General features: G+C 39.6%; 3 protein-coding genes and 2 long non-coding RNA genes across 24 annotated transcripts; 3 read left to right on the forward strand and 2 right to left on the reverse strand.

Annotated features, from left to right (window-relative positions):
- Window positions 1–311: 311 nt before the first annotated feature.
- Window positions 312–6,296, reverse strand: LOC124335912. 9 transcript variants are annotated; one of them, XM_046789415.1, is made up of 10 exons: window positions 6,135–6,296; window positions 6,004–6,064; window positions 5,657–5,914; window positions 4,120–5,584; window positions 2,775–4,035; window positions 2,598–2,705; window positions 1,615–2,531; window positions 1,361–1,556; window positions 961–1,288; window positions 318–893 (listed from the first exon to the last, which is right to left on the reverse strand). In XM_046789415.1, exons 3-4 carry the CDS (start codon window positions 5,870–5,872, stop codon window positions 4,313–4,315), a joined length of 1,488 nt encoding a protein of 495 aa, XP_046645371.1. In that variant the 5' UTR covers window positions 5,873–5,914; window positions 6,004–6,064; window positions 6,135–6,296; the 3' UTR covers window positions 318–893; window positions 961–1,288; window positions 1,361–1,556; window positions 1,615–2,531; window positions 2,598–2,705; window positions 2,775–4,035; window positions 4,120–4,312. The 9 variants fall into 9 exon arrangements, with proteins under 9 accessions (XP_046645370.1, XP_046645371.1, XP_046645372.1 ...); XM_046789416.1 differs by having other exon boundaries at window positions 6,004–6,085; XM_046789417.1 differs by having other exon boundaries at window positions 6,004–6,042; window positions 6,131–6,296.
- A 772-nt stretch (window positions 6,297–7,068) lies between these two features.
- Window positions 7,069–11,301, reverse strand: LOC124338145. Of its 4 annotated transcripts, none has more exons than XR_006917674.1 (9): window positions 10,892–11,301; window positions 9,369–10,830; window positions 9,152–9,303; window positions 8,757–9,043; window positions 8,397–8,663; window positions 8,177–8,314; window positions 8,017–8,107; window positions 7,616–7,937; window positions 7,069–7,543 (listed from the first exon to the last, which is right to left on the reverse strand). It is a non-coding gene; the product is annotated as an uncharacterized LOC124338145 (long non-coding RNA). The 4 variants fall into 4 exon arrangements; XR_006917673.1 differs by having other exon boundaries at window positions 8,757–9,048; XR_006917676.1 differs by having other exon boundaries at window positions 8,757–9,063.
- Window positions 11,302–13,488: 2,187 nt separating this feature from the next.
- LOC124335939 lies at window positions 13,489–14,842 on the forward strand. Its single transcript, XM_046789447.1, has 2 exons — window positions 13,489–13,577; window positions 13,635–14,842. The coding sequence occupies exons 1-2, from the start codon at window positions 13,565–13,567 to the stop codon at window positions 14,228–14,230; spliced, it is 609 nt and encodes a 202-aa protein (XP_046645403.1). The 5' UTR covers window positions 13,489–13,564; the 3' UTR covers window positions 14,231–14,842.
- Window positions 14,843–14,934: 92 nt separating this feature from the next.
- LOC124338542 lies at window positions 14,935–17,532 on the forward strand. Its single transcript, XR_006917870.1, has 8 exons — window positions 14,935–15,025; window positions 15,091–15,266; window positions 15,339–15,844; window positions 15,938–16,204; window positions 16,287–16,424; window positions 16,494–16,584; window positions 16,664–16,985; window positions 17,058–17,532. It is a non-coding gene; the product is annotated as an uncharacterized LOC124338542 (long non-coding RNA).
- A 773-nt stretch (window positions 17,533–18,305) lies between these two features.
- Window positions 18,306–24,265, forward strand: LOC124335911. 9 transcript variants are annotated; one of them, XM_046789410.1, is made up of 10 exons: window positions 18,306–18,597; window positions 18,687–18,944; window positions 19,017–20,481; window positions 20,566–21,826; window positions 21,896–22,003; window positions 22,070–22,319; window positions 22,398–22,986; window positions 23,045–23,240; window positions 23,313–23,640; window positions 23,708–24,265. In XM_046789410.1, exons 2-3 carry the CDS (start codon window positions 18,729–18,731, stop codon window positions 20,286–20,288), a joined length of 1,488 nt encoding a protein of 495 aa, XP_046645366.1. In that variant the 5' UTR covers window positions 18,306–18,597; window positions 18,687–18,728; the 3' UTR covers window positions 20,289–20,481; window positions 20,566–21,826; window positions 21,896–22,003; window positions 22,070–22,319; window positions 22,398–22,986; window positions 23,045–23,240; window positions 23,313–23,640; window positions 23,708–24,265. The 9 variants fall into 9 exon arrangements, with proteins under 9 accessions (XP_046645366.1, XP_046645364.1, XP_046645363.1 ...); XM_046789408.1 differs by having other exon boundaries at window positions 18,306–18,470; window positions 18,537–18,597; window positions 22,070–22,986; XM_046789407.1 differs by having other exon boundaries at window positions 18,306–18,470; window positions 18,559–18,597; window positions 22,070–22,986.
- The last annotated feature ends 152 nt before the right edge of the window (window positions 24,266–24,417 follow it).

Raw genomic sequence — 24,417 nt, forward strand, 5'->3', positions numbered from 1 at the left:
AATGTAATCACACGAACCCTCTGGCGACGAGGTTGACACGTTAAACAGTTTACCGGTAATGTCTTTTTTCTTCATATCGGATGAAAGATATAATAGGTGCTGCTTCCATGCTCCCATGGTTCCTTGGTGACGGTGCTGTTAGCAAGGAAACGATATTAAACGTGTTGAGAGAGAACGCAGTGACTCGACTCACTTTTTGGGGGTTATAGGGTCTACTAACTGATATAGCTTCTTTCCTTCGACTACAATCTACACCCCTTTTATCCTCGTTTGGTTGTGACATTCTAGAATTTAAATGATTTTTTTAATGATTTTTTTTACATTGTATTAATTTTATCATCCCACAGAATGTCCGAAAAAGTGAAAGGTTGTTTTTTCTTCTTCCCTATATAAAAAAAATTAATCAATCACGACATGGCAAGAGAAAGGAAGAGACGAAAAAAAATTTTATCAAATGAAATCAGGTGTTAGGATTTGACGATGAGGGAGGGACCTCCACTCCTTGAATTGGCAATGAAGGTGTGAAATTATATTAAGAATATAAACACACATAATTAATTATGACATCTGACCAAAGAGAGAAGGAAAGAGAAAAATGGCCGGGAGGAGTGAATGTTTTTGGTTTGTACATGACTACATTATATATGTGTGATGGGGGAAGAATAATGGTGAGTATTCTTTTCGGAAAGAAAACAACGATTCTAGTTGTGTTAACACAGCTGTTAATTTATAATTCCTTTTTTCGGGGGGAGGAAGGGGGGGGGGGTTGAATATTAAGTGGCAATTTCCTAGCATAATCAGCAGAGGCAACCGTCGCTTAATAGTACGGGCGTATTGCTGCCGTTGGTTTGCTTGACTGAGAACTTTCTTGATGGATTTCGCCACGTCGCTACCTTCAACAAATATTTTCTTTTTTGCTCACCGGAATTTCATGTAAACAAACAAAATAACAGAACCAACCTGCATCATTGCCTGAACGCCCCGAGAGGACCCAGAGCTGTCAATCCGCAGCAGGAGGCGAGCAGGACTTTACCATGGTCGGTCAGTAAAGCGGCACCGTTAACGACCGAGCTGAACTGGACGGCGTAGATGCTGTTGAAATAATTGACCACCTTCTCCAATGCATCCAACTGGACATTTTCATCCAGCTGATCTTTACGCAAGAGTTCCACGTAAAAATCGATGGCTTTCTCTTGTTGCAGCATCTCCTGATAATGAAGCGTTCTCATCTCGAGAAACTGCTGCGGGAACAGCTGTTCAGCGCGTACAAGAACTGGTGACCGACTCCCTATCGAGAATATGAAGAGAGACAGTGTCAATAATGTGAATTGATGTGTCATTTAAAGTGAAATGATAAGACCTAGAGTGAAAAGAGCCAATGAAGCATCCTGGCTCCAAAGATGCACTGGTCAGCAGGTCAGCCGCAGGAGATTTGAGAGTGTTTGACAAATCCCCAGCCGAGCCGGGAAACTTCTCTTTCACTTGAGCGGTAAGCATGTCGCATTTGAAGAGCCGTCTAGACATCAAGAGAAATTGCTGCACGCTGTGATAGTCCCCTGAGAACAGAAGGAAAATGTTTAGTATTTAAAACGTCACGATAAATCACGAAATTACCTCCACGGGCCATGAATGAGTCTGGCATGTACGTGCAGAGATAAGACACGTGTTGTAAAGCCTGCTGAACGTCGAGCTTGCGCAACTCCAGATCGATCGTCTTTGAGAAAGTTTTGGTTTCAGTAAACATCTTTTGGTAATCAATGACCTCGGGAGGTTCCCCCACCGGCTTGTTGGTCTCCCGCTGCAGCGCTTCTCTAAGTTGATTATTAGACTCTTGCATCTTCTGTACCACTTCCCGGAATTTGCAAGGATGAAGCTGAAGCCGTTAGGGATGCCAGTAGAGATTCTTGTTTCACGATTGCATACGCAGAATTTTCTTTGAGCCAATATGCTCCACATTAGCTACTTTGAGAGCAGAAGGGCCACACAAAACTTTGCCCGTCTTTGTTTCCATAACAGGGACTGGGGTATCGTCTGCCAACTCCAGAATTTGCAGCGATACTATTTCCTTGTGGTGTGGTAGATTTCGCGGTATTAACAGATGACCAGGCATCGGCAGCTGATCCCCAATCATCGGTCGCAGGAATACCAGCAGTTGAACTACTAGCAACTGTTGTAACAGGCGGTGCAGCAGATGAATTGCTCGCTATACCCCAATCATCCAATACAAGTTGACTGTTACCAATGGGTGCATTATAACTGGATCTTGGAGTATTTCTCGCACCTCTTGGAGCAGCGTTAGCACCGGTGGCCCATGGACTGCTGGCTTTGTTTGAAGCTGATCCCCAATCATTCTTCTTTTCACCAGAGTCAAAACTCGAGGATTTTGTATCTGGTGTGACTGTTAATGTTCCCCAATCGTCAAATGCCGAGGAACTAGGTGCACCGTAACTGGATGCAGGAGAATTTCTTGCACCTCTTCAGCCAGTTGAAGGATTAGGACAATTGTAAGAGAAATGCCCTTCTTGGTTGCACTTAAATATTTATAGTGAAAAAAGTTAATTTTGTAATAGTAATTTAATTGATGTAACGCTAGTTACTTTAAAGCAAGGACGTGTGCTTCCACCACCACCACCACCTCTTCCGCCACCTCTTCCTCGAGTCGGGCCAGTTAAACAATAATAAGATAAGTGTCCTTCTTCATTACACTGAAACATTTCAAGGCATAATAAATAAGTAACTTTTGCATTGAAATAATTGTTCAGTAAGTAATTTACTTTGTAGCAAGTACGTGTGCCACCTCTTTTTCCAACTCTTCCACGATTGGGATCAGTTGGACAATTATAGGACACATGACCTTCTTCATTGCACTGTAGAAAAAAAGTTGATTGAAAATAGTTGATTCAGCATTTCTCCATGCGTCGGATTGGCTACTTCCTTTAGAAGTGTCATTCGTTGATCCCCAAGCATCTGCGGAAGACCAGTCGGCATTTCCACTTGGAGTAACTCAATTGGGTTTAGGAGCAGTCGAAGACCAAGAATTCCAGTCGTCAGAGGTCGTATTGCTATTACTTGACGCTGGCATTTTGCGAGGTGCGTCCCAATTAGATTGGTCATCGTTCGGTATTGCTTTATTCACGGTTCCGGATATTTTGCCACTAGAAGTCCAAGCATCTGCACAAGCATTCCAATCACCAGTCGAAATTGGTGCGCAGGAACGTGGCGCCAATTCTTTTCGTTTTGAATCCGTCGTCAGAGAGTCTGATGTTCCACTCCAATCATCAGTACTAAATGTCCTAGCTTTTACACCTGCCACCGGTGCTGCAGCTACAATCTGAGTCGACGTTGTTGAAGTCCACTCATCTGATGCAGTAGTCCAATCGTTTTTTTCGAAATTATTTCCAGGATTCAATACAACTGGCGGAACATCCGACTTTTTGGACACCGACGCAGCAGCCGATTGCTCGAGAACTGGATCGGTGATGACAACTTCTGGTTCGAGGGACTCTTGTAGTTCGGGACGCAGCACAGCTTCTTCGGTCAATTCCGATATCCAGACTTCAATTGCTTTCATAAAGTCGACAGCCATACACTTGATGGGCGGCATCTTCGTGTTAGAAGCAAAAGAAAAAATTTCGCAAGCATCCCGATAGACGAATTGCCAGGATTGAATTGTCTTCAGACGCAATCCGTGCTGTGATTCGAAATTTAGCAATAAATGGAACTGCAGGAACGGTCGTAGCTTGGAGAAGAAGAGAAGGAACGATGCTGTTCTCGTTCGATTGGAGGTCTCAGGATTAGACTGCAATGCCACCAACAAATTAAGAAAAGCTTCTACGTCACAATATTTTGACTTCCAAGCAAGGTTCGGATCCATTTCGTCGAACCAGGACAAGATACATTCGCCCACTGTTTTGCCTCCTTCGATACAGTCGAAGTCTAGAAAGAATTTTGCCAACTTCGTAATAGGAATCAGTTGGGTGACTATTCTGCTGGGTGTAACCATCGCCTTTATCGGTTCGGCAATCTTATTCCAATCTAAAAAAAAAAATAAAATAAAACAAGAAAAAATATTACTTAACCTTAAAAACAGAATATTTGTGGAATGATCTGAAAACTTACCGCAGACTTGACGTTCAAAATTTGCAATTGCCTGCGCAACATCTTCTGTTTGAATTCCTTCAAACATCTCTGTATCTTGAGAATCTCCATCAAAATTAGAACTCAGAATTTTCATTAAATCAAAACCCTTTTCAGAGGCACGCAAGGTGATGCAGAAATGAAGCAATTTCAGTGTCAATTAACCTTTCTTCATTCACGATTTCGTCCATACTTTTCGAGGTTCGGCGCAACAATATGAAATTAACTGGCTTAAATCACCAATGGCTTCGGTTCGGGTATGGTCTTTCCACTTGGCAAGTGACGTCAAAGATTTACTCATTCGGATCAAAAATGAATGAAAGCCATAACGGCAATACATTTGAACTGAATGATGCTTGGGCCAAATCAGTAAAACACCGCAAGGCAAATTTATCTTGCCACTTTTGGGAATAACAAACATAACAATATCTTTCTCGGATTTTTCATTGGACACCTTCCTCTCTTGATCTGACTTAATAAGTCCAACAACGTTCTTTTCCCACTTCAACTGTATGCTCAAGTTTCTAGTCACGTCGTCGGAATCAATTACACGTGTAACTTCCAGTACTTCGGCTTTCCCATTGATGTTCGTCGAACTTGACTGTGATGCCATTGCTAGGTGAACGTCGAGAAAATCACAGTTCAGCAGAAGATCAGCGAAGACGCGATCCTGTCCACGAAGTAGCTCAAATGAAAGAATTTGTTCGTCATAGCTTTCTTGAAGAACGAAGAAAAAGACATTTTCTGTTAAGGTTCTCTCTGCAATTACAGAATCTTGCCGTTTTTCTAGATGGTTTTTAACTTCAGAAGAGTCTCGATGAATTTCGGAAGTAGTAGTTGGAGTTTCTAATTCTTCTTTTGGATTTTCACCATTTTCATTTTCCATTTTTGATTTCAATAACTGATTCCGAAGCCAGGGTTCAAGCGATTCTTTGATTTTTTTAATCGCCCCGAGGAAAACTGGAAAATCCTTTGGAATCCCCGTCTTTACGTTTGTCCAGAGAAGATCATAAACTAGGACTAACTTGTAACCTTGTAAAACCGGCTCAATAAAATGCTCGCAGCTGTCGAAAAAAGCAGACAGGTAGAAAACTGCGTCGCTACTTTTGTGGCTCTCCAACCTTTTCTTTCTTCCTCCATACTGAACATTTAAACTGCCACCTTCATGTCCTCCTTCAACAGGTAATTGAAGTGTTGCAGTACCAAACTTTCCTCCAATCCAACAGGAACTCAAGTTGTGAATAAAGCATTTCTTGCCATCATACAAGACCAATTTGGTACACTTTGCAGTGACTTTCATCTCTTCAGGAAGTTGAAGATTGTGGACTACCAAAGAGGATAAATTGAAATCTTCAAAAGTCGAATCACATATTTTCGAAGCTTCAATTTCCCAAGTATGTCTCGAGGATAACCTGCATTCTGAAATCTCTTTCAGGATTCTGATGTTCTAGAACATTTTACAATAAGAATTAATTCAAATGAGTTCTGACAAAAATAAAAGGAAGAAGTTAACACCAACCTGTTTTGAAACTGGAATTGGAAAGCTTATTTCTTGGTGTTCTTTCATTTTAAATGACTTTAGACAAGTGTTCTCTGAAATCATTTCTGATCCCCATGCAAAGTCGATTAACTTCCTTTGATTTTCAAAATCCAGAACTTCAGATAAATGTTCCCTTTGGATGAAGCCATCATATTTCGAGTTTACAGCGCATAAGTTTGTTGAAGCTATCTGCATGTTCTTGTTCTCATGATCACCGTGTTTCTTTCATTAAAAAGCCTGAAAAATTAAAAAATTCCATGCTGTTTAGTTTATCCTTCCAGTCAAATATTCACAAATGTAGATTTTACTGAGTGGATTTTATTTACCAAGCGTCCAAAACGTTGATTCATCACTGGACTAGACAACTTATAGAAACGTTGAAATTTTCTGTATAAAAAATTTTAAGGGCTATACATAAATAAAACAACTGAAATCACATTAATTATTGTTCACCAACTTTTCATTAAAACGCAAAACAGATATGTCTAATAATAGCCAACAGGTTTCACAATTTCACAACTTGAGATTTTAAAATCTTCGAGTGTCTAGTACACAAAGGAGTTGCCAGTTAGTTTTAAATTGAAATCGAGTCAAATTAATTTGAAACATTAATAAAAATTTAGAAGATGGCATAAAATGCTAAAAATCAAAACGAGTAATTTAAGTAATGATGCAATTTTTTATTTTAAATTCGTTTACTTCTACCAGTCACAGAGCCGCAGAGTGATGGTGAGGCCAGACCGCCAGAGGCCATAAGGCTTTGACTGCTTTATTCGTAAACTAGTGATACCTGGTGGTTATTTTCGACAAGAACGGATTTGCGATCTTTTTTATTTTTATTTATAATTCGAAGTCCTCTTAAGGACTCGAATGTAGTATCCGGCTGTTAAAATACCGTGAGTCGGTCAGCACTCAGCAGTTGATCAAGCCTGTCTCATTTCTATTTCTGGGCGCTTGCACTTCCCTTTAACGCCCTTTAAGCTTTAACGGATGTTGGGTAGTAGTGGCCAGCGGTTTTTGGTTTGCGGCGGCCTGAGTTTCCTCTTGCCGTAGTCCGTCTTTGAACAGAAGGAACTGTTCAAGTCTGGTTCGTTTCCTCCCAAATGCCTGCGCAGCTTTGGGATTTCTCGTACCTACTCTTGTATCAAATTGGCCGAGTTACTCGACCCTCAGCGTCTTGGACACATATTATATTAGGGATCTCACGTATTTTAAACACGTATTCTATATGTTGAATTATTTATATTCCTTTTGAAAAAATAAACGAATCACAAGTTTCACATTAGTAAGTTCCACAATGTTAACCATTTGTTGGCCAGTATCTAACTCAATAATAAGGATGAAAAGTCAGATTAATCTTTAAGTTTAATCAATTTATTGTAAGACAAATAATACGAACACGAAATATGAACTAAACCAAAAAGTAATCGTGGAGAGGCAATAAGATGAAATTCTCCATTATTTGTTTTGTCGAATGACCAAAACAAAAGTTATTTTTTGTGTGTGTACCGGATAGACGATTTTCTATTAAAATTACAGGCAGGCCACATTTATATAAGCTTAAAGCTTCGCATAGATTTTCGAAGTAAATTCACTGCGTGCCAATTTGAACTATTAAAAATATTTGCTACTTTTGGAGTAGAAGAGGAGGCTATTTTCGCACGCTGTACAAATAAACAAGCGAGTTGGAAACAATGCTTTAAAACTAGGTAAGCTTAAGACTGATGAGTTGTAAAATTATTGATATTTTATCGCATTTCAATTCAAGGGCTCAAGGCAAAACGGAAGAACAGTCCTGGACAGCCTCTTGCTTCCTACTTGGTATCATAATACCTAGCAATAGACTGTGATTCCTGTTCTGAAACCCTAAAAAGAAAAATATTTATAAACGATTAATTCTTGTTATAAGAAACCTCACAGTCAGACCAAATTGCTTACAATCAATGCCTTTTGAAAGCGAAATAAGGGCCGCTGGAATTGACCTGTCCCTGAGTAATGGAACAAGATAGAAGTCTTTGATGAGTTTGGAGACTGGTCCAACGACAGCGAACCGCTCGTTTTGCTCCATGTGATGGATAAACAAAGAATAATCTTGACGGGACGACTCGGAAGTTGGAAAAAATGAGATAATAACAATGTCTCGGGTTCCTGCTCGTTTTGTCTGTTTGATGTAATCCCACATCATTTCATGTTTGATTCGACCAATCACTTCCAATGTTGAAGGAAGAATATATTTGGGAATTAAATGTTTTGGGCCAATCTAATTATAAAAGAAGAACATTTTTGAAATTTCCAAACTTAACAGTTCATAGTGGATAAGTAAAGAAGAATAAACTCACCGCGACTGCTTTAACGTAAATTTTTCCAATCTGCTTACTGTTGTTTTCGCCATTCCAAAAGACTGTGTGAGAGGGAGGTGTTTCCAGAGTCCTGAAATTGATATCGGTTTTCTAACAATAGATCTTTATTACGAGTTTAAAAGATTATACTTGTTAATACCAAATATGGAGACTGGCTATGATTTGTGAAAGGGGTAGTTTTTCGGTTTGGACGACTTGAATTTGCAATAACTGAAGTCGCCACGAAATTGCATCCTTCTGCGCTGACCAAACATTGGACTTTCAAACTAGTAATAGCCTAAAAAAATGCAATTTCATAAAATAAAATAAAAGACACAAGACTTAAGATATTATCAAGGAAAAACTATTTGATTTATTACTTGTGAATTATTTTGAAGGGGATAAGTGGAATGCTCATTTCTAGCGGTAAATGGAGTCGATAATAATCTTGTTCCTGGCGGTGTGTATGGAAAATTGGTATGACATACATCTTCGGTGTTTTCCATTTTGTTCAGAAATGCTTCTGATGCCTCAACGTTCAAACATTCAAACCTTCAGCCTAGTTGAGGGACTCTTCTGGGGGCTCTTTTTCTTCGTCAAGAAGTTTGCAAGTCCCTTCTTCAATTGAATTTTCAACGTATACTCGTCTTCCAGAATAGGGTCAAACATATGCATGGTAATGGTTATGACAATTAATATCGGAATTAAATATGGAATTAAAAATTTGTCGTTTGAGTCACCTGTTTTCTCATCGGCTTGTGCCAAAGAAGCCTCTTCAAATGCTGACTCAAAATCACGCAACTGAAAGAGATAGTCGGATTACCACCAGTTTTTGAGGCCACTTCTTCAACAGCAGGGTCCAATAATTCTCGAAACCGCTCCAGGAAAAAGCCTCCACTGGAGGAAATGGATGGCATAGTTCGAAAATCGTTGTAGTTGGATTTGATGTTACTCGGAGAATGGAAAGGAACCAATACTTGTGGATTTCCAGATTCATGACATGCAACTTTTGAACTATCTGGATCTACTGAACTTTGAATTTTCAGACTAGTGGTAGAAATATTATGAAGAACTTTCATGAAGAAATAAAAAAAAGGTTCACACATTTATCAAGGAAAATTATACGAATTGTTACCTGTGCATTAATTTGAAGGGAGTCGAGGTGCTCATTGGCTGTGTCAAATGGAGTAGGGGATCTTGATTCCGATTTCGTAATCTGAAGCAACTGCTTGGAAATCCGATCACGAGAATTAAGCGGTTTAATCAGCTAAGCGACGTCATTCCATACTAATAACAGGAGGATATATTTTATTATTTATGCATTTAAAATTTAAAATTAAATAATGGCTTACCAGTAACTTGATTCACAAAATCCGCAATGGCTTGAGCAACTTGATCATGACATTTAGTACTCCTTCAAAGTTTTCCGAGTAGAAATCAGAGCCAAGTATTTTCAATAGTTGGAAACCCTCTTCGAAAGCTTGCAAGCAGTTATAGAATCGAAGCAATCTGAAAGTCAATTCACCTCTTCCTAAATCCGATGTAGTCCAAGCTCGTTGAGGTTCAGCGCGGCAAAACGAGATTAATTGCCTTAGATAAATTTCTGATACTTTGTCGCGCTTCCCATTTTGGTGATGAATTCATATGTCCCATTCGGATGAGAAGAAGTGAAGGCCAAACCAGCAGTAAATGGGAACTGTGTTTCGGCCAGATCACTAAAACACCATGGTGTAAATTTCTCTTGCCAAGTTCAACCTTAAGGTTGAACTTAAGGTTAAAGTTGAAGTTAAGTAACTTCACGATTTTCACTGAAAACTTCCTTTTCCGGGTTTGACTGAATGAGTTCAACAAAATGCTTGTCCCAATCCAATTCGAAGCTCAAATTTCTTGTTACGTCGTTAAAGTCGATTAATGTTGAAATTTCTATTGAACCTAGATGTTCTTCGCCTATTCCTTGATTTTCCGACTTAGAGCATTCCACATCAAGAGGTTCTTCACTTTTAACTTTCGGAATAATAAGATGTCTTCGCAAGATGGACGTCAAGAAAATCGCAGTTTAAAAGAATTTCTACTAAAAATTTATCCTGGCCACGAAGTAGCTAAAATGCGAGGGATTTCTCTTCATAAATTCTTTTAGAATGAAATACACAATTTTGTCTTTCAAAGTTCAATCCGAGTATTTCCACGTGCGGAAGGATGATGATCCATATATATATATCCAATAGCATTTTCAATTTGGCTTCATTTTGATGAAGCTAGGGTTTAACACTTGTTTTATCACTTTTAAAGCTGTAAGAAAAACTGGGAAATTGTTTGGAATTGCTGTCTTGGCATTTGTCCAGATTAGATTATAGACAAGTATTAACTTGTGTCCTTTTGTAATTAAAGTTCCATAAACTTTTCACAGCAATTGTAGAATGCTGATATGTAGGAATTCTTTTCACTGCTGACATGATTCTCAAATGCTGTCGTTTTTCTTCTTTACTCTACTTTTAAACGACCACCTTCTTATCCTTCTTCAACCGGCAACTGAAGGACCACTGTGCCAAATTTGTTATTGACAATGCAAGAAGCACTGGCCACATGTTTCCAAGATTATCAGTTTTTGAAGTTCTGTTTTGACATCCATCAACTTAGTAGGAAGTTGAAGGTGATAGGCCACCAATGACGCCAAATGGATCTCCTGTTTAATTGAACCACAGATTTCTGAAGCATTGATTTCCCAAGTACTTGTTATGAGGGGATTGAAGGGTAACTTATATCCTTTGTTACTGCTTTGCTTTTAAATGAAAATTGCTTTAGTTTTTCGATACTCTGAAATTAAGTGAGTTCAATTAATACAAAATAAATTCATCAACTTGCTTTCTTCACTAACCTTTATCAACACAGGAATTTTTATGTTGTCATTTTGAAGCCCTGTGAATGTTAAAGAACTCAAAGTGCATTCATCCGTCTTTATTTCTTGGCCCCAAGAAAAATGTAACAATTCCAGATCATCAAATTTTTCAATGTCTAGAAAGAATTGCAAAACTGTCTAAGCATGTTGTAATCACCTCTCTTGAATATTATTCTCATTTTGTTGACAACATGGCCTACTATAATAACGGCCCAACAGCTCGCTATCTCCCTGTTGCCGAATGGTTCCCAGCCCCTACCCCTTCCCATCCCCTACTTTTCATAGCCAGAGGGTCGTTTGTTCCTTCAGAAAGTTCCACATTCCATGTCATCTTTCCGCGGTTTAAAATTTTGTTGATCGTCAGTCTGTTTCGGCATGGTCAAAATCGATTGAAAGTCAGCGATTAACAGTCTAGTGGATATAGCGGTGGATATCCACTCGAGTGGTAAGATGTTCAAATCTCTTCAAGTCATAATCAATTCTTCATAATTTTTCCTTGTAAAACAAAATCTGAATTTGTTTTCTTTGGCAAGAACTTAGAAAAAAAGCAAATTCAGATTTTGTTTTTAAAAATGTGAAAAAACTCGCATTTTTTACAGGATCTAGGCATTCCATCTAATTCGCTTTAAAAATATAGAAAAAACAAGGAAAAATTATGAAAAATTGATTATGATTTCTAGAGATTTGAACGTTTTACCACTCGTATGGAAATCCACCTCTATATCCACTACACTGCCATTCGCTTACTTTCAATCGATTTTGACCATGACCAAACAGACTGACGATCAACAAAATTTTAAACCGCGGAAAGATGACATGGAATGTGGAACTTTCTGAAGGAACAAACGACCCTCTGGCTATGAAAAGTAGGGGATGGGAAGAGGTAGGGGCTGGGAACCATTCGGCAACAGGGAGATAGCGAGCTGTTGGGCCGTTATTATAGTAGGCCATGGTTGACAAGTTTCTGCATTTTTAACGAAGCTAAAATGGTGGAAAAGCTAAATGGTGGAAAATGAGATGTTTGCAATTTGTATTGCTGCGGTTGCGTATTAGAGCAGTCGAGTCGAGTTATACCGCGTAAAGTGTCCCGTTTGAAAGTTGTTTTCTTTTCAAAAAGCCGCGTTTTCTGTGTTTTTTTTAGTGCAATTTGTCTATCTAAGGTTAGTTTCAGTTAATTAGTCTAAGATTTAGAGCTAAAAGTTGAGAAATGCTATGTATATTTACAGACTATTGAGGGGCTACAACTACTTGACTACTCTTGCCATAAAACCATCGATTTGTGTTTGAAATGTCTACGTTTGTGTCAGGAGGTATGGTATATTTTTATGTTTTATGTCTTTTCATAAGGTCTAATGTATTTTTTAATCATTTTTACGAATAGGTGGTGGCTGGAATGGAGGCAGAGATCAAGGTTCTGGAGGGAGTGATGAAAGCGAACCCTCATGGCCGAATCCAGTGTGTTTACTGCAAATCAATAAGAAGACTCCACAACAAAGAAAAAAGTATCTTCAAGGCAGTCAAAAAGTCTAAAATTCAGACTAAAATCCTCGCAGCTGCTGCTGCTGCCTCAGCTGCTGCTGCCTCTGCAGCATCATCAAATCTTTCTGATGAAGAGCAAGCAGATGGTGAGCATGATGGCAAATCAAGTTATGGTGAAACTTTTTCCTCGACATCAGCCACTGCCAGCACCCCACATCCAAGCCCAAATGATGAGACAGAGCCCATGGACTGCACCGAAGGTTCAGATTAAATTTCTTTTTTAAAATTAATATTCTTATGTTTTTGTTTTTGTTTTATTTTCAGCATCTTAGGATACTCCAGAAAACGGAGATCTGAATGCAAAAAAATGCGACAAATGCTCTCGGGAATTGATATGCGGATGGTGCCATGGACATGGGAACAATTAGGGCAGAGTCTGGCCTTAAGAAAATTCTAAGGTTTTCCAAATTCTAATTTTTCCAAATTCTTCCATCGCGTTTACGGCGAGGTTGATTCCGGGAAAAGAGAATCTTGACTCAGACGCGTTGAGCAGGGCACCCATCGCAGCAGCAACCGCTCAGGACGAGCTGGCCGAAGGAGCGTCTTTCGTTCCCCCCAGGATCACTCTGCTGTGTGCCATTGACGGGTCGGATCCAACGGTCATTGATCCTGTTTTAGAAAAAGTGAAAGCCGCCGCCGCCACCGATCCAGTCATGAAGGAGCTCCGTGAAGTGATTCTCAACGGCTTTCCGAACGAAAAGTGCAACCTTTCGCTGGTCCTTCGACCCTTTTGGCGCGTCCGGCATGATCTAGCCATCGACGGTGAAGATGGAATGATCGTCATGGGAGCCCGAGTCGTCATTCCGAAGGCGCTGCAAAGTGATTTACTGCGTTAGGTAGCCCTTTAGCCCCCACCTTCTTCTTCTCTTTCTTCATTTTTCTTTTGACCGACGACGTAAAGACCACGAATCCACGATCATTTCACTGTCTAAACGACTGTCAGTTATATTTGAAAACGTGAGTGTTCGACGAACGAACGAAGTACTGCTCGATTTGAATTGTATAATACTTTTTTTGTCTTTCTCGTTTAGTAAACGAGATTGCTGCCTGCAACCTCTAATACAACGGCTGCAAACACTACTACTACTGCTGGTTCTCAGTTTCTGCAGCGTCATGTTTGCCCAAAGTAAGATCAATGTTTTAATATGAATATATTGGGGTTATTTATATTGTATATGTATAGGTGGAGGTAGTGGTGGAGGAGATGGAGGAGATGGAGCAAATGGCAGGGGATGGCGATGCCCATTTTGCAATTCTCTTAATCCATTGGGGCGCTTTAGATGCATATATTGCAAACAGATCCGCGATTTCAACCCAAGAGAGCTCAACCTGTTAAAAGCCATTAAGAAGAAGAAAGCGGATAAAAAGAAAGCCAGCGCAACACTCTCTCAAGCGCTGTCAGCAGCTTTGTTGGCAGCCTTGGTGGCCAATGCTCCTGCTGCAGCCCGGACTGCTGCTGCTGCTGCTGCCAATCCTGCAGCAACTCAATCTGCCAATCCTGCAGCAACTCAATCTGCCATTCCCGATGCAGCCCCACTAATGCAGCCCCCTGTTGCTGCCATTACCGCTGCTGCCTCACAATCTGCCATTGGCACTGCAGTCCCACTAATGCAGTTCACTACTGCTGCCAATGATGCTGATGCGGAAACTTCATCCTTGAACTTACCCAGCCCTATGGATATCAGTATGCATAAATTCCAAATTTTGTTTTTAAATTTACATTTTTATAATTTCTTTTTTGTTATTTTCAGCCCCCCCAGTAGCCCCAAGATGCGATAGTTGTTCTCGCCCTTGCGCGTTTTGCGAAGGAGGGAATTAATTTCAAGCCTTCCCTATGCCTTATGATCCTTGTGAGGATAACACTGTAAGAAAAATTGTTTTCTTCCTTCTTTTTTTTTCTTGCTGCACCTCGTGTTTTTTCATGTATTCACCCTATTAAGATCTTAATAAGGTCTATATATTGCTTTCATTATTTGTCTATTTGACCCTTAAAACCAACACTGAGTTTGGTGAACTCAAGTTGATGGAAAGCAAGGAAATCTTTTCTATATCTTGGCAGTGGCAAGACCCATTTATTTTTTTTTTTTTAGTGCACCTCGTGTCTTTATGTATACTTTTCTTTCGTTTTCTTATCTTGGCAGTGGCAAGACCCATTTATTATTTTTCCTATGTTCACCTTGTGTCATTTTTTATGTGTACGTTTCTTAATACAGCTGTGGGTGCTGTTGTTCATCTCTATAATTGTAATGACATGATAAAACAAGCGGGGTCGTTGAACACGCCAATGTATTGAGATGAGTCGAGCGAGGAGAGGACCTCGCAGTAAGACAACTAAATGGCGACTGAGGGGGGAAACGAAGCTGAGGGGGAGAAGACGGAAGGGCGCAGGGTTGCAACACATTACAATAATCTCAAAAACTTTTTTGCTCAGCAGACTGTGAACACCAATGCTTTGAACTGAGCGAAATAGATGAAGAAGTTATAAAGCAGCAATGGCTGAAAATTGTGAATTATGATAACTGTAATTTGCTACCATCTACTATAGGACTTCACGTCTTCAAAAACAGCAGTGAGGTAAGGGTTGATTAACCTGTAATCAATTTTATTGTACTTGTTTTAATATTTTTTTACATTAACAGGCTTTTCTGGAGAATATTGGCACTTAGCCCTACATAATGTTTAAAAGTAAGCGTCGCTCTAATGACCTAAAATTTGCGATGGACATTCTTTCTTTGGCCCTCGGAACTATCCGAGTCTGCTTATCGAGAAGACTTTGAAGAGGCCATTATCTGGTTGAAATTCGCCCATTCATTTGGTAAGACTACAGTACATTGCAAATAATTACGAAAATTCACGTTTAGTATAACAACAATTCCCATCGTTGTAGGACAACAAGATAAGGAACGACAAATTAAAGTACGGACGATGCCATCACATTACTGGCAGCTTGTTACATGCATCTTAACTAATTGATTGTGGTAACTGCTCCATGGTTAAAACCATTGATTTACGCGAGAATTGCCCTAGGAGTTTGCTCAACCATCAGCTCTTGCATTTAAATGCTGCGTTCATGAAGTGATTGCCTTCCCAGAATGTGTTGCCAAGTCTTTTGAAAATTGCATTATGGTTCTGGAGTCTAATTGTAAAGTGCTTCCGTAGTCGATGGAGACCTTCACGTCCAACTCTATTCTTCTGTAGCTATCGATCTTTATGATCAGCTTCTTCCAAAGGATAAGTGAAGGCTTTTTCCTGGAGCGGTTTCGAGAATTATTGGACCCTGCTGTTGAAGAAGTGGCCTCAATAACTGGTGGTTATCCGACTATCTCTTTCAGTTGCGTGATTTTGAGTCAGCATTTGAAGAGGCTTCTTTGGCACAAGCCGATGAGAAAACAGGTGACTCAAACGACAAATTTTTAATTCCATATTTAATTCCGATATTAATTGTCATAACCATTACCATGCATATGTTTGACCCTATTCTGGAAGACGAGTATACGTTGAAAATTCAATTGAAGAAGGGACTTGCAAACTTCTTGACGAAGAAAAAGAGCCCCCAGAAGAGTCCCTCAACTAGGCTGAAGGTTTGAATGTTTGAACGTTGAGGCATCAGAAGCATTTCTGAACAAAATGGAAAACACCGAAGATGTATGTCATACCAATTTTCCATACACACCGCCAGGAACAAGATTATTATCGACTCCATTTACCGCTAGAAATGAGCATTCCACTTATCCCCTTCAAAATAATTCACAAGTAATAAATCAAATAGTTTTTCCTTGATAATATCTTAAGTCTTGTGTCTTTTATTTTATTTTATGAAATTGCATTTTTTTAGGCTATTACTAGTTTGAAAGTCCAATGTTTGGTCAGCGCAGAAGGATGCAATTTCGTGGCGACTTCAGTTATTGCAAATTCAAGTCGTCCAAACCGAAAAACTACCCCTTTCACAAATCATAGCCAGTCTCCATATTTGGTATTAACAAGTATAATCTTTTAAACTCGTAATAAAGATCTATTGTTAGAAAACCGATATCAATTTCAGGACTCTGGAAACACCTCCCTCTCACACAGTCTTTTGGAATGGCGAAAACAACAGTAAGCAGATTGGAAAAATTTACGTTAAAGCAGTCGCGGTGAGTTTATTCTTCTTTACTTATCCACTATGAACTGTTAAGTTTGGAAATTTCAAAAATGTTCTTCTTTTATAATTAGATTGGCCCAAAACATTTAATTCCCAAATATATTCTTCCTTCAACATTGGAAGTGATTGGTCGAATCAAACATGAAATGATGTGGGATTACATCAAACAGACAAAACGAGCAGGAACCCGAGACATTGTTATTATCTCATTTTTTCCAACTTCCGAGTCGTCCCGTCAAGATTATTCTTTGTTTATCCATCACATGGAGCAAAACGAGCGGTTCGCTGTCGTTGGACCAGTCTCCAAACTCATCAAAGACTTCTATCTTGTTCCATTACTCAGGGACAGGTCAATTCCAGCGGCCCTTATTTCGCTTTCAAAAGGCATTGATTGTAAGCAATTTGGTCTGACTGTGAGGTTTCTTATAACAAGAATTAATCGTTTATAAATATTTTTCTTTTTAGGGTTTCAGAACAGGAATCACAGTCTATTGCTAGGTATTATGATACCAAGTAGGAAGCAAGAGGCTGTCCAGGACTGTTCTTCCGTTTTGCCTTGAGCCCTTGAATTGAAATGCGATAAAATATCAATAATTTTACAACTCATCAGTCTTAAGCTTACCTAGTTTTAAAGCATTGTTTCCAACTCGCTTGTTTATTTGTACAGCGTGCGAAAATAGCCTCCTCTTCTACTCCAAAAGTAGCAAATATTTTTAATAGTTCAAATTGGCACGCAGTGAATTTACTTCGAAAATCTATGCGAAGCTTTAAGCTTATATAAATGTGGCCTGCCTGTAATTTTAATAGAAAATCGTCTATCCGGTACACACACAAAAAATAACTTTTGTTTTGGTCATTCGACAAAACAAATAATGGAGAATTTCATCTTATTGCCTCTCCACGATTACTTTTTGGTTTAGTTCATATTTCGTGTTCGTATTATTTGTCTTACAATAAATTGATTAAACTTAAAGATTAATCTGACTTTTCATCCTTATTATTGAGTTAGATACTGGCCAACAAATGGTTAACATTGTGGAACTTACTAATGTGAAACTTGTGATTCGTTTATTTTTTCAAAAGGAATATAAATAATTCAACATATAGAATACGTGTTTAAAATACGTGAGATCCCTAATATAATATGTGTCCAAGACGCTGAGGGTCGAGTAACTCGGCCAATTTGATACAAGAGTAGGTACGAGAAATCCCAAAGCTGCGCAGGCATTTGGGAGGAAACGAACCAGACTTGAACAGTTCCTTCTGTTCAAAGACGGACTACGGCAAGAGGAAACTCAGGCCGCCGCAAACCAAAAACCGCTGGCCACTACTACCCAACATCCGTTAAAGCTTAAAGGGCGTTAAAGGGAAGTGCAAGCGCCCAGAAATAGAAATGAGACAGGCTTGATCAACTGCTGAGTGCTGACCGACTCACGGTATTTTAACAGCCGGATACTACATTCGAGTCCTTAAGAGGACTTCGAATTATAAATAAAAATAAAAAAGATCGCAAATCCGTTCTTGTCGAAAATAACCACCAGGTATCACTAGTTTACGAATAAAGCAGTCAAAGCCTTATGGCCTCTGGCGGTCTGGCCTCACCATCACTCTGCGGCTCTGTGACTGGTAGAAGTAAACGAATTTAAAATAAAAAATTGCATCATTACTTAAATTACTCGTTTTGATTTTTAGCATTTTATGCCATCTTCTAAATTTTTATTAATGTTTCAAATTAATTTGACTCGATTTCAATTTAAAACTAACTGGCAACTCCTTTGTGTACTAGACACTCGAAGATTTTAAAATCTCAAGTTGTGAAATTGTGAAACCTGTTGGCTATTATTAGACATATCTGTTTTGCGTTTTAATGAAAAGTTGGTGAACAATAATTAATGTGATTTCAGTTGTTTTATTTATGTATAGCCCTTAAAATTTTTTATACAGAAAATTTCAACGTTTCTATAAGTTGTCTAGTCCAGTGATGAATCAACGTTTTGGACGCTTGGTAAATAAAATCCACTCAGTAAAATCTACATTTGTGAATATTTGACTGGAAGGATAAACTAAACAGCATGGAATTTTTTAATTTTTCAGGCTTTTTAATGAAAGAAACACGGTGATCATGAGAACAAGAACATGCAGATAGCTTCAACAAACTTATGCGCTGTAAACTCGAAATATGATGGCTTCATCCAAAGGGAACATTTATCTGAAGTTCTGGATTTTGAAAATCAAAGGAAGTTAATCGACTTTGCATGGGGATCAGAAATGATTTCAGAGAACACTTGTCTAAAGTCATTTAAAATGAAAGAACACCAAGAAATAAGCTTTCCAATTCCAGTTTCAAAACAGGTTGGTGTTAACTTCTTCCTTTTATTTTTGTCAGAACTCATTTGAATTAATTCTTATTGTAAAATGTTCTAGAACATCAGAATCCTGAAAGAGATTTCAGAATGCAGGTTATCCTCGAGACATACTTGGGAAATTGAAGCTTCGAAAATATGTGATTCGACTTTTGAAGATTTCAATTTATCCTCTTTGGTAGTCCACAATCTTCAACTTCCTGAAGAGATGAAAGTCACTGCAAAGTGTACCAAATTGGTCTTGTATGATGGCAAGAAATGCTTTATTCACAACTTGAGTTCCTGTTGGATTGGAGGAAAGTTTGGTACTGCAACACTTCAATTACCTGTTGAAGGAGGACATGAAGGTGGCAGTTTAAATGTTCAGTATGGAGGAAGAAAGAAAAGGTTGGAGAGCCACAAAAGTAGCGACGCAGTTTTCTACCTGTCTGCTTTTTTCGACAGCTGCGAGCATTTTATTGAGCCGGTTTTACAAGGTTACAAGTTAGTCCTAGTTTATGATCTTCTCTGGACAAACGTAAAGACGGGGATTCCAAAGGATTTTCCAGTTTTCCTCGGGGCGATTAAAAAAATCAAAGAATCGCTTGAACCCTGGCTTCGGAATCAGTTATTGAAATCAAAAATGGAAAATGAAAATGGTGAAAATCCAAAAGAAGAATTAGAAACTCCAACTACTACTTCCGAAATTCATCGAGACTCTTCTGAAGTTAAAAACCATCTAGAAAAACGGCAAGATTCTGTAATTGCAGAGAGAACCTTAACAGAAAATGTCTTTTTCTTCGTTCTTCAAGAAAGCTATGACGAACAAATTCTTTCATTTGAGCTACTTCGTGGACAGGATCGCGTCTTCGCTGATCTTCTGCTGAACTGTGATTTTCTCGACGTTCACCTAGCAATGGCATCACAGTCAAGTTCGACGAACATCAATGGGAAAGCCGAAGTACTGGAAGTTACACGTGTAATTGATTCCGACGACGTGACTAGAAACTTGAGCATACAGTTGAAGTGGGAAAAGAACGTTGTTGGACTTATTAAGTCAGATCAAGAGAGGAAGGTGTCCAATGAAAAATCCGAGAAAGATATTGTTATGTTTGTTATTCCCAAAAGTGGCAAGATAAATTTGCCTTGCGGTGTTTTACTGATTTGGCCCAAGCATCATTCAGTTCAAATGTATTGCCGTTATGGCTTTCATTCATTTTTGATCCGAATGAGTAAATCTTTGACGTCACTTGCCAAGTGGAAAGACCATACCCGAACCGAAGCCATTGGTGATTTAAGCCAGTTAATTTCATATTGTTGCGCCGAACCTCGAAAAGTATGGACGAAATCGTGAATGAAGAAAGGTTAATTGACACTGAAATTGCTTCATTTCTGCATCACCTTGCGTGCCTCTGAAAAGGGTTTTGATTTAATGAAAATTCTGAGTTCTAATTTTGATGGAGATTCTCAAGATACAGAGATGTTTGAAGGAATTCAAACAGAAGATGTTGCGCAGGCAATTGCAAATTTTGAACGTCAAGTCTGCGGTAAGTTTTCAGATCATTCCACAAATATTCTGTTTTTAAGGTTAAGTAATATTTTTTCTTGTTTTATTTTATTTTTTTTTTTAGATTGGAATAAGATTGCCGAACCGATAAAGGCGATGGTTACACCCAGCAGAATAGTCACCCAACTGATTCCTATTACGAAGTTGGCAAAATTCTTTCTAGACTTCGACTGTATCGAAGGAGGCAAAACAGTGGGCGAATGTATCTTGTCCTGGTTCGACGAAATGGATCCGAACCTTGCTTGGAAGTCAAAATATTGTGACGTAGAAGCTTTTCTTAATTTGTTGGTGGCATTGCAGTCTAATCCTGAGACCTCCAATCGAACGAGAACAGCATCGTTCCTTCTCTTCTTCTCCAAGCTACGACCGTTCCTGCAGTTCCATTTATTGCTAAATTTCGAATCACAGCACGGATTGCGTCTGAAGACAATTCAATCCTGGCAATTCGTCTATCGGGATGCTTGCGAAATTTTTTCTTTTGCTTCTAACACGAAGATGCCGCCCATCAAGTGTATGGCTGTCGACTTTATGAAAGCAATTGAAGTCTGGATATCGGAATTGACCGAAGAAGCTGTGCTGCGTCCCGAACTACAAGAGTCCCTCGAACCAGAAGTTGTCATCACCGATCCAGTTCTCGAGCAATCGGCTGCTGCGTCGGTGTCCAAAAAGTCGGATGTTCCGCCAGTTGTATTGAATCCTGGAAATAATTTCGAAAAAAACGATTGGACTACTGCATCAGATGAGTGGACTTCAACAACGTCGACTCAGATTGTAGCTGCAGCACCGGTGGCAGGTGTAAAAGCTAGGACATTTAGTACTGATGATTGGAGTGGAACATCAGACTCTCTGACGACGGATTCAAAACGAAAAGAATTGGCGCCACGTTCCTGCGCACCAATTTCGACTGGTGATTGGAATGCTTGTGCAGATGCTTGGACTTCTAGTGGCAAAATATCCGGAACCGTGAATAAAGCAATACCGAACGATGACCAATCTAATTGGGACGCACCTCGCAAAATGCCAGCGTCAAGTAATAGCAATACGACCTCTGACGACTGGAATTCTTGGTCTTCGACTGCTCCTAAACCCAATTGAGTTACTCCAAGTGGAAATGCCGACTGGTCTTCCGCAGATGCTTGGGGATCAACGAATGACACTTCTAAAGGAAGTAGCCAATCCGACGCATGGAGAAATGCTGAATCAACTATTTTCAATCAACTTTTTTTCTACAGTGCAATGAAGAAGGTCATGTGTCCTATAATTGTCCAACTGATCCCAATCGTGGAAGAGTTGGAAAAAGAGGTGGCACACGTACTTGCTACAAAGTAAATTACTTACTGAACAATTATTTCAATGCAAAAGTTACTTATTTATTATGCCTTGAAATGTTTCAGTGTAATGAAGAAGGACACTTATCTTATTATTGTTTAACTGGCCCGACTCGAGGAAGAGGTGGCGGAAGAGGTGGTGGTGGTGGTGGAAGCACACGTCCTTGCTTTAAAGTAACTAGCGTTACATCAATTAAATTACTATTACAAAATTAACTTTTTTCACTATAAATATTTAAGTGCAACCAAGAAGGGCATTTCTCTTACAATTGTCCTAATCCTTCAACTGGCTGAAGAGGTGCAAGAAATTCTCCTGCATCCAGTTACGGTGCACCTAGTTCCTCGGCATTTGACGATTGGGGAACATTAACAGTCACACCAGATACAAAATCCTCGAGTTTTGACTCTGGTGAAAAGAAGAATGATTGGGGATCAGCTTCAAACAAAGCCAGCAGTCCATGGGCCACCGGTGCTAACGCTGCTCCAAGAGGTGCGAGAAATACTCCAAGATCCAGTTATAATGCACCCATTGGTAACAGTCAACTTGTATTGGATGATTGGGGTATAGCGAGCAATTCATCTGCTGCACCGCCTGTTACAACAGTTGCTAGTAGTTCAACTGCTGGTATTCCTGCGACCGATGATTGGGGATCAGCTGCCGATGCCTGGTCATCTGTTAATACCGCGAAATCTACCACACCACAAGGAAATAGTATCGCTGCAAATTCTGGAGTTGGCAGACGATACCCCAGTCCCTGTTATGGAAACAAAGACGGGCAAAGTTTTGTGTGGCCCTTCTGCTCTCAAAGTAGCTAATGTGGAGCATATTGGCTCAAAGAAAATTCTGCGTATGCAATCGTGAAACAAGAATCTCTACTGGCATCCCTAACGGCTTCAGCTTCATCCTTGCAAATTCCGGGAAGTGGTACAGAAGATGCAAGAGTCTAATAATCAACTTAGAGAAGCGCTGCAGCGGGAGACCAACAAGCCGGTGGGGGAACCTCCCGAGGTCATTGATTACCAAAAGATGTTTACTGAAACCAAAACTTTCTCAAAGACGATCGATCTGGAGTTGCGCAAGCTCGACGTTCAGCAGGCTTTACAACACGTGTCTTATCTCTGCACGTACATGCCAGACTCATTCATGGCCCGTGGAGGTAATTTCGTGATTTATCGTGACGTTTTAAATACTAAACATTTTCCTTCTGTTCTCAGGGGACTATCACAGCGTGCAGCAATTTCTCTTGATGTCTAGACGGCTCTTCAAATGCGACATGCTTACCGCTCAAGTGAAAGAGAAGTTTCCCGGCTCGGCTGGGGATTTGTCAAACACTCTCAAATCTCCTGCGGCTGACCTGCTGACCAGTGCATCTTTGGAGCCAGGATGCTTCATTGGCTCTTTTCACTCTAGGTCTTATCATTTCACTTTAAATGACACATCAATTCACATTATTGACACTGTCTCTCTTCATATTCTCGATAGGGAGTCGGTCACCAGTTCTTGTACGCGCTGAACAGCTGTTCCCGCAGCAGTTTCTCGAGATGAGAACGCTTCATTATCAGGAGATGCTGCAACAAGAGAAAGCCATCGATTTTTACGTGGAACTCTTGCGTAAAGATCAGCTGGATGAAAATGTCCAGTTGGATGCATTGGAGAAGGTGGTCAATTATTTCAACAGCATCTACGCCGTCCAGTTCAGCTCGGTCGTTAACGGTGCCGCTTTACTGACCGACCATGGTAAAGTCCTGCTCGCCTCCTGCTGCGGATTGACAGCTCTGGGTCCTCTCGGGGCGTTCAGGCAATGATGCAGGTTGGTTCTGTTATTTTGTTTGTTTACATGAAATTCCGGTGAGCAAAAAAGAAAATATTTGTTGAAGGTAGCGACGTGGCGAAATCCATCAAGAAAGTTCTCAGTCAAGCAAACCAACGGCAGCAATACGCCCGTACTATTAAGCGACGGTTGCCTCTGCTGATTATGCTAGGAAATTGCCACTTAATATTCAACCCCCCCCCCTTCCTCCCCCCGAAAAAAGGAATTATAAATTAACAGCTGTGTTAACACAACTAGAATCGTTGTTTTCTTTCCGAAAAGAATACTCACCATTATTCTTCCCCCATCACACATATATAATGTAGTCATGTACAAACCAAAAACATTCACTCCTCCCGGCCATTTTTCTCTTTCCTTCTCTCTTTGGTCAGATGTCATAATTAATTATGTGTGTTTATATTCTTAATATAATTTCACACCTTCATTGCCAATTCAAGGAGTGGAGGTCCCTCCCTCATCGTCAAATCCTAACACCTGATTTCATTTGATAAAATTTTTTTTCGTCTCTTCCTTTCTCTTGCCATGTCGTGATTGATTAATTTTTTTTATATAGGGAAGAAGAAAAAACAACCTTTCACTTTTTCGGACATTCTGTGGGATGATAAAATTAATACAATGTAAAAAAAATCATTAAAAAAATCATTTAAATTCTAGAATGTCACAACCAAACGAGGATAAAAGGGGTGTAGATTGTAGTCGAAGGAAAGAAGCTATATCAGTTAGTAGACCCTATAACCCCCAAAAAGTGAGTCGAGT

This window comes from Daphnia pulicaria, chromosome 4 (assembly GCF_021234035.1).
Source record: "Daphnia pulicaria isolate SC F1-1A chromosome 4, SC_F0-13Bv2, whole genome shotgun sequence".
In the NCBI taxonomy this organism is placed as follows: Eukaryota; Metazoa; Arthropoda; class Branchiopoda; order Diplostraca; family Daphniidae; genus Daphnia; species Daphnia pulicaria.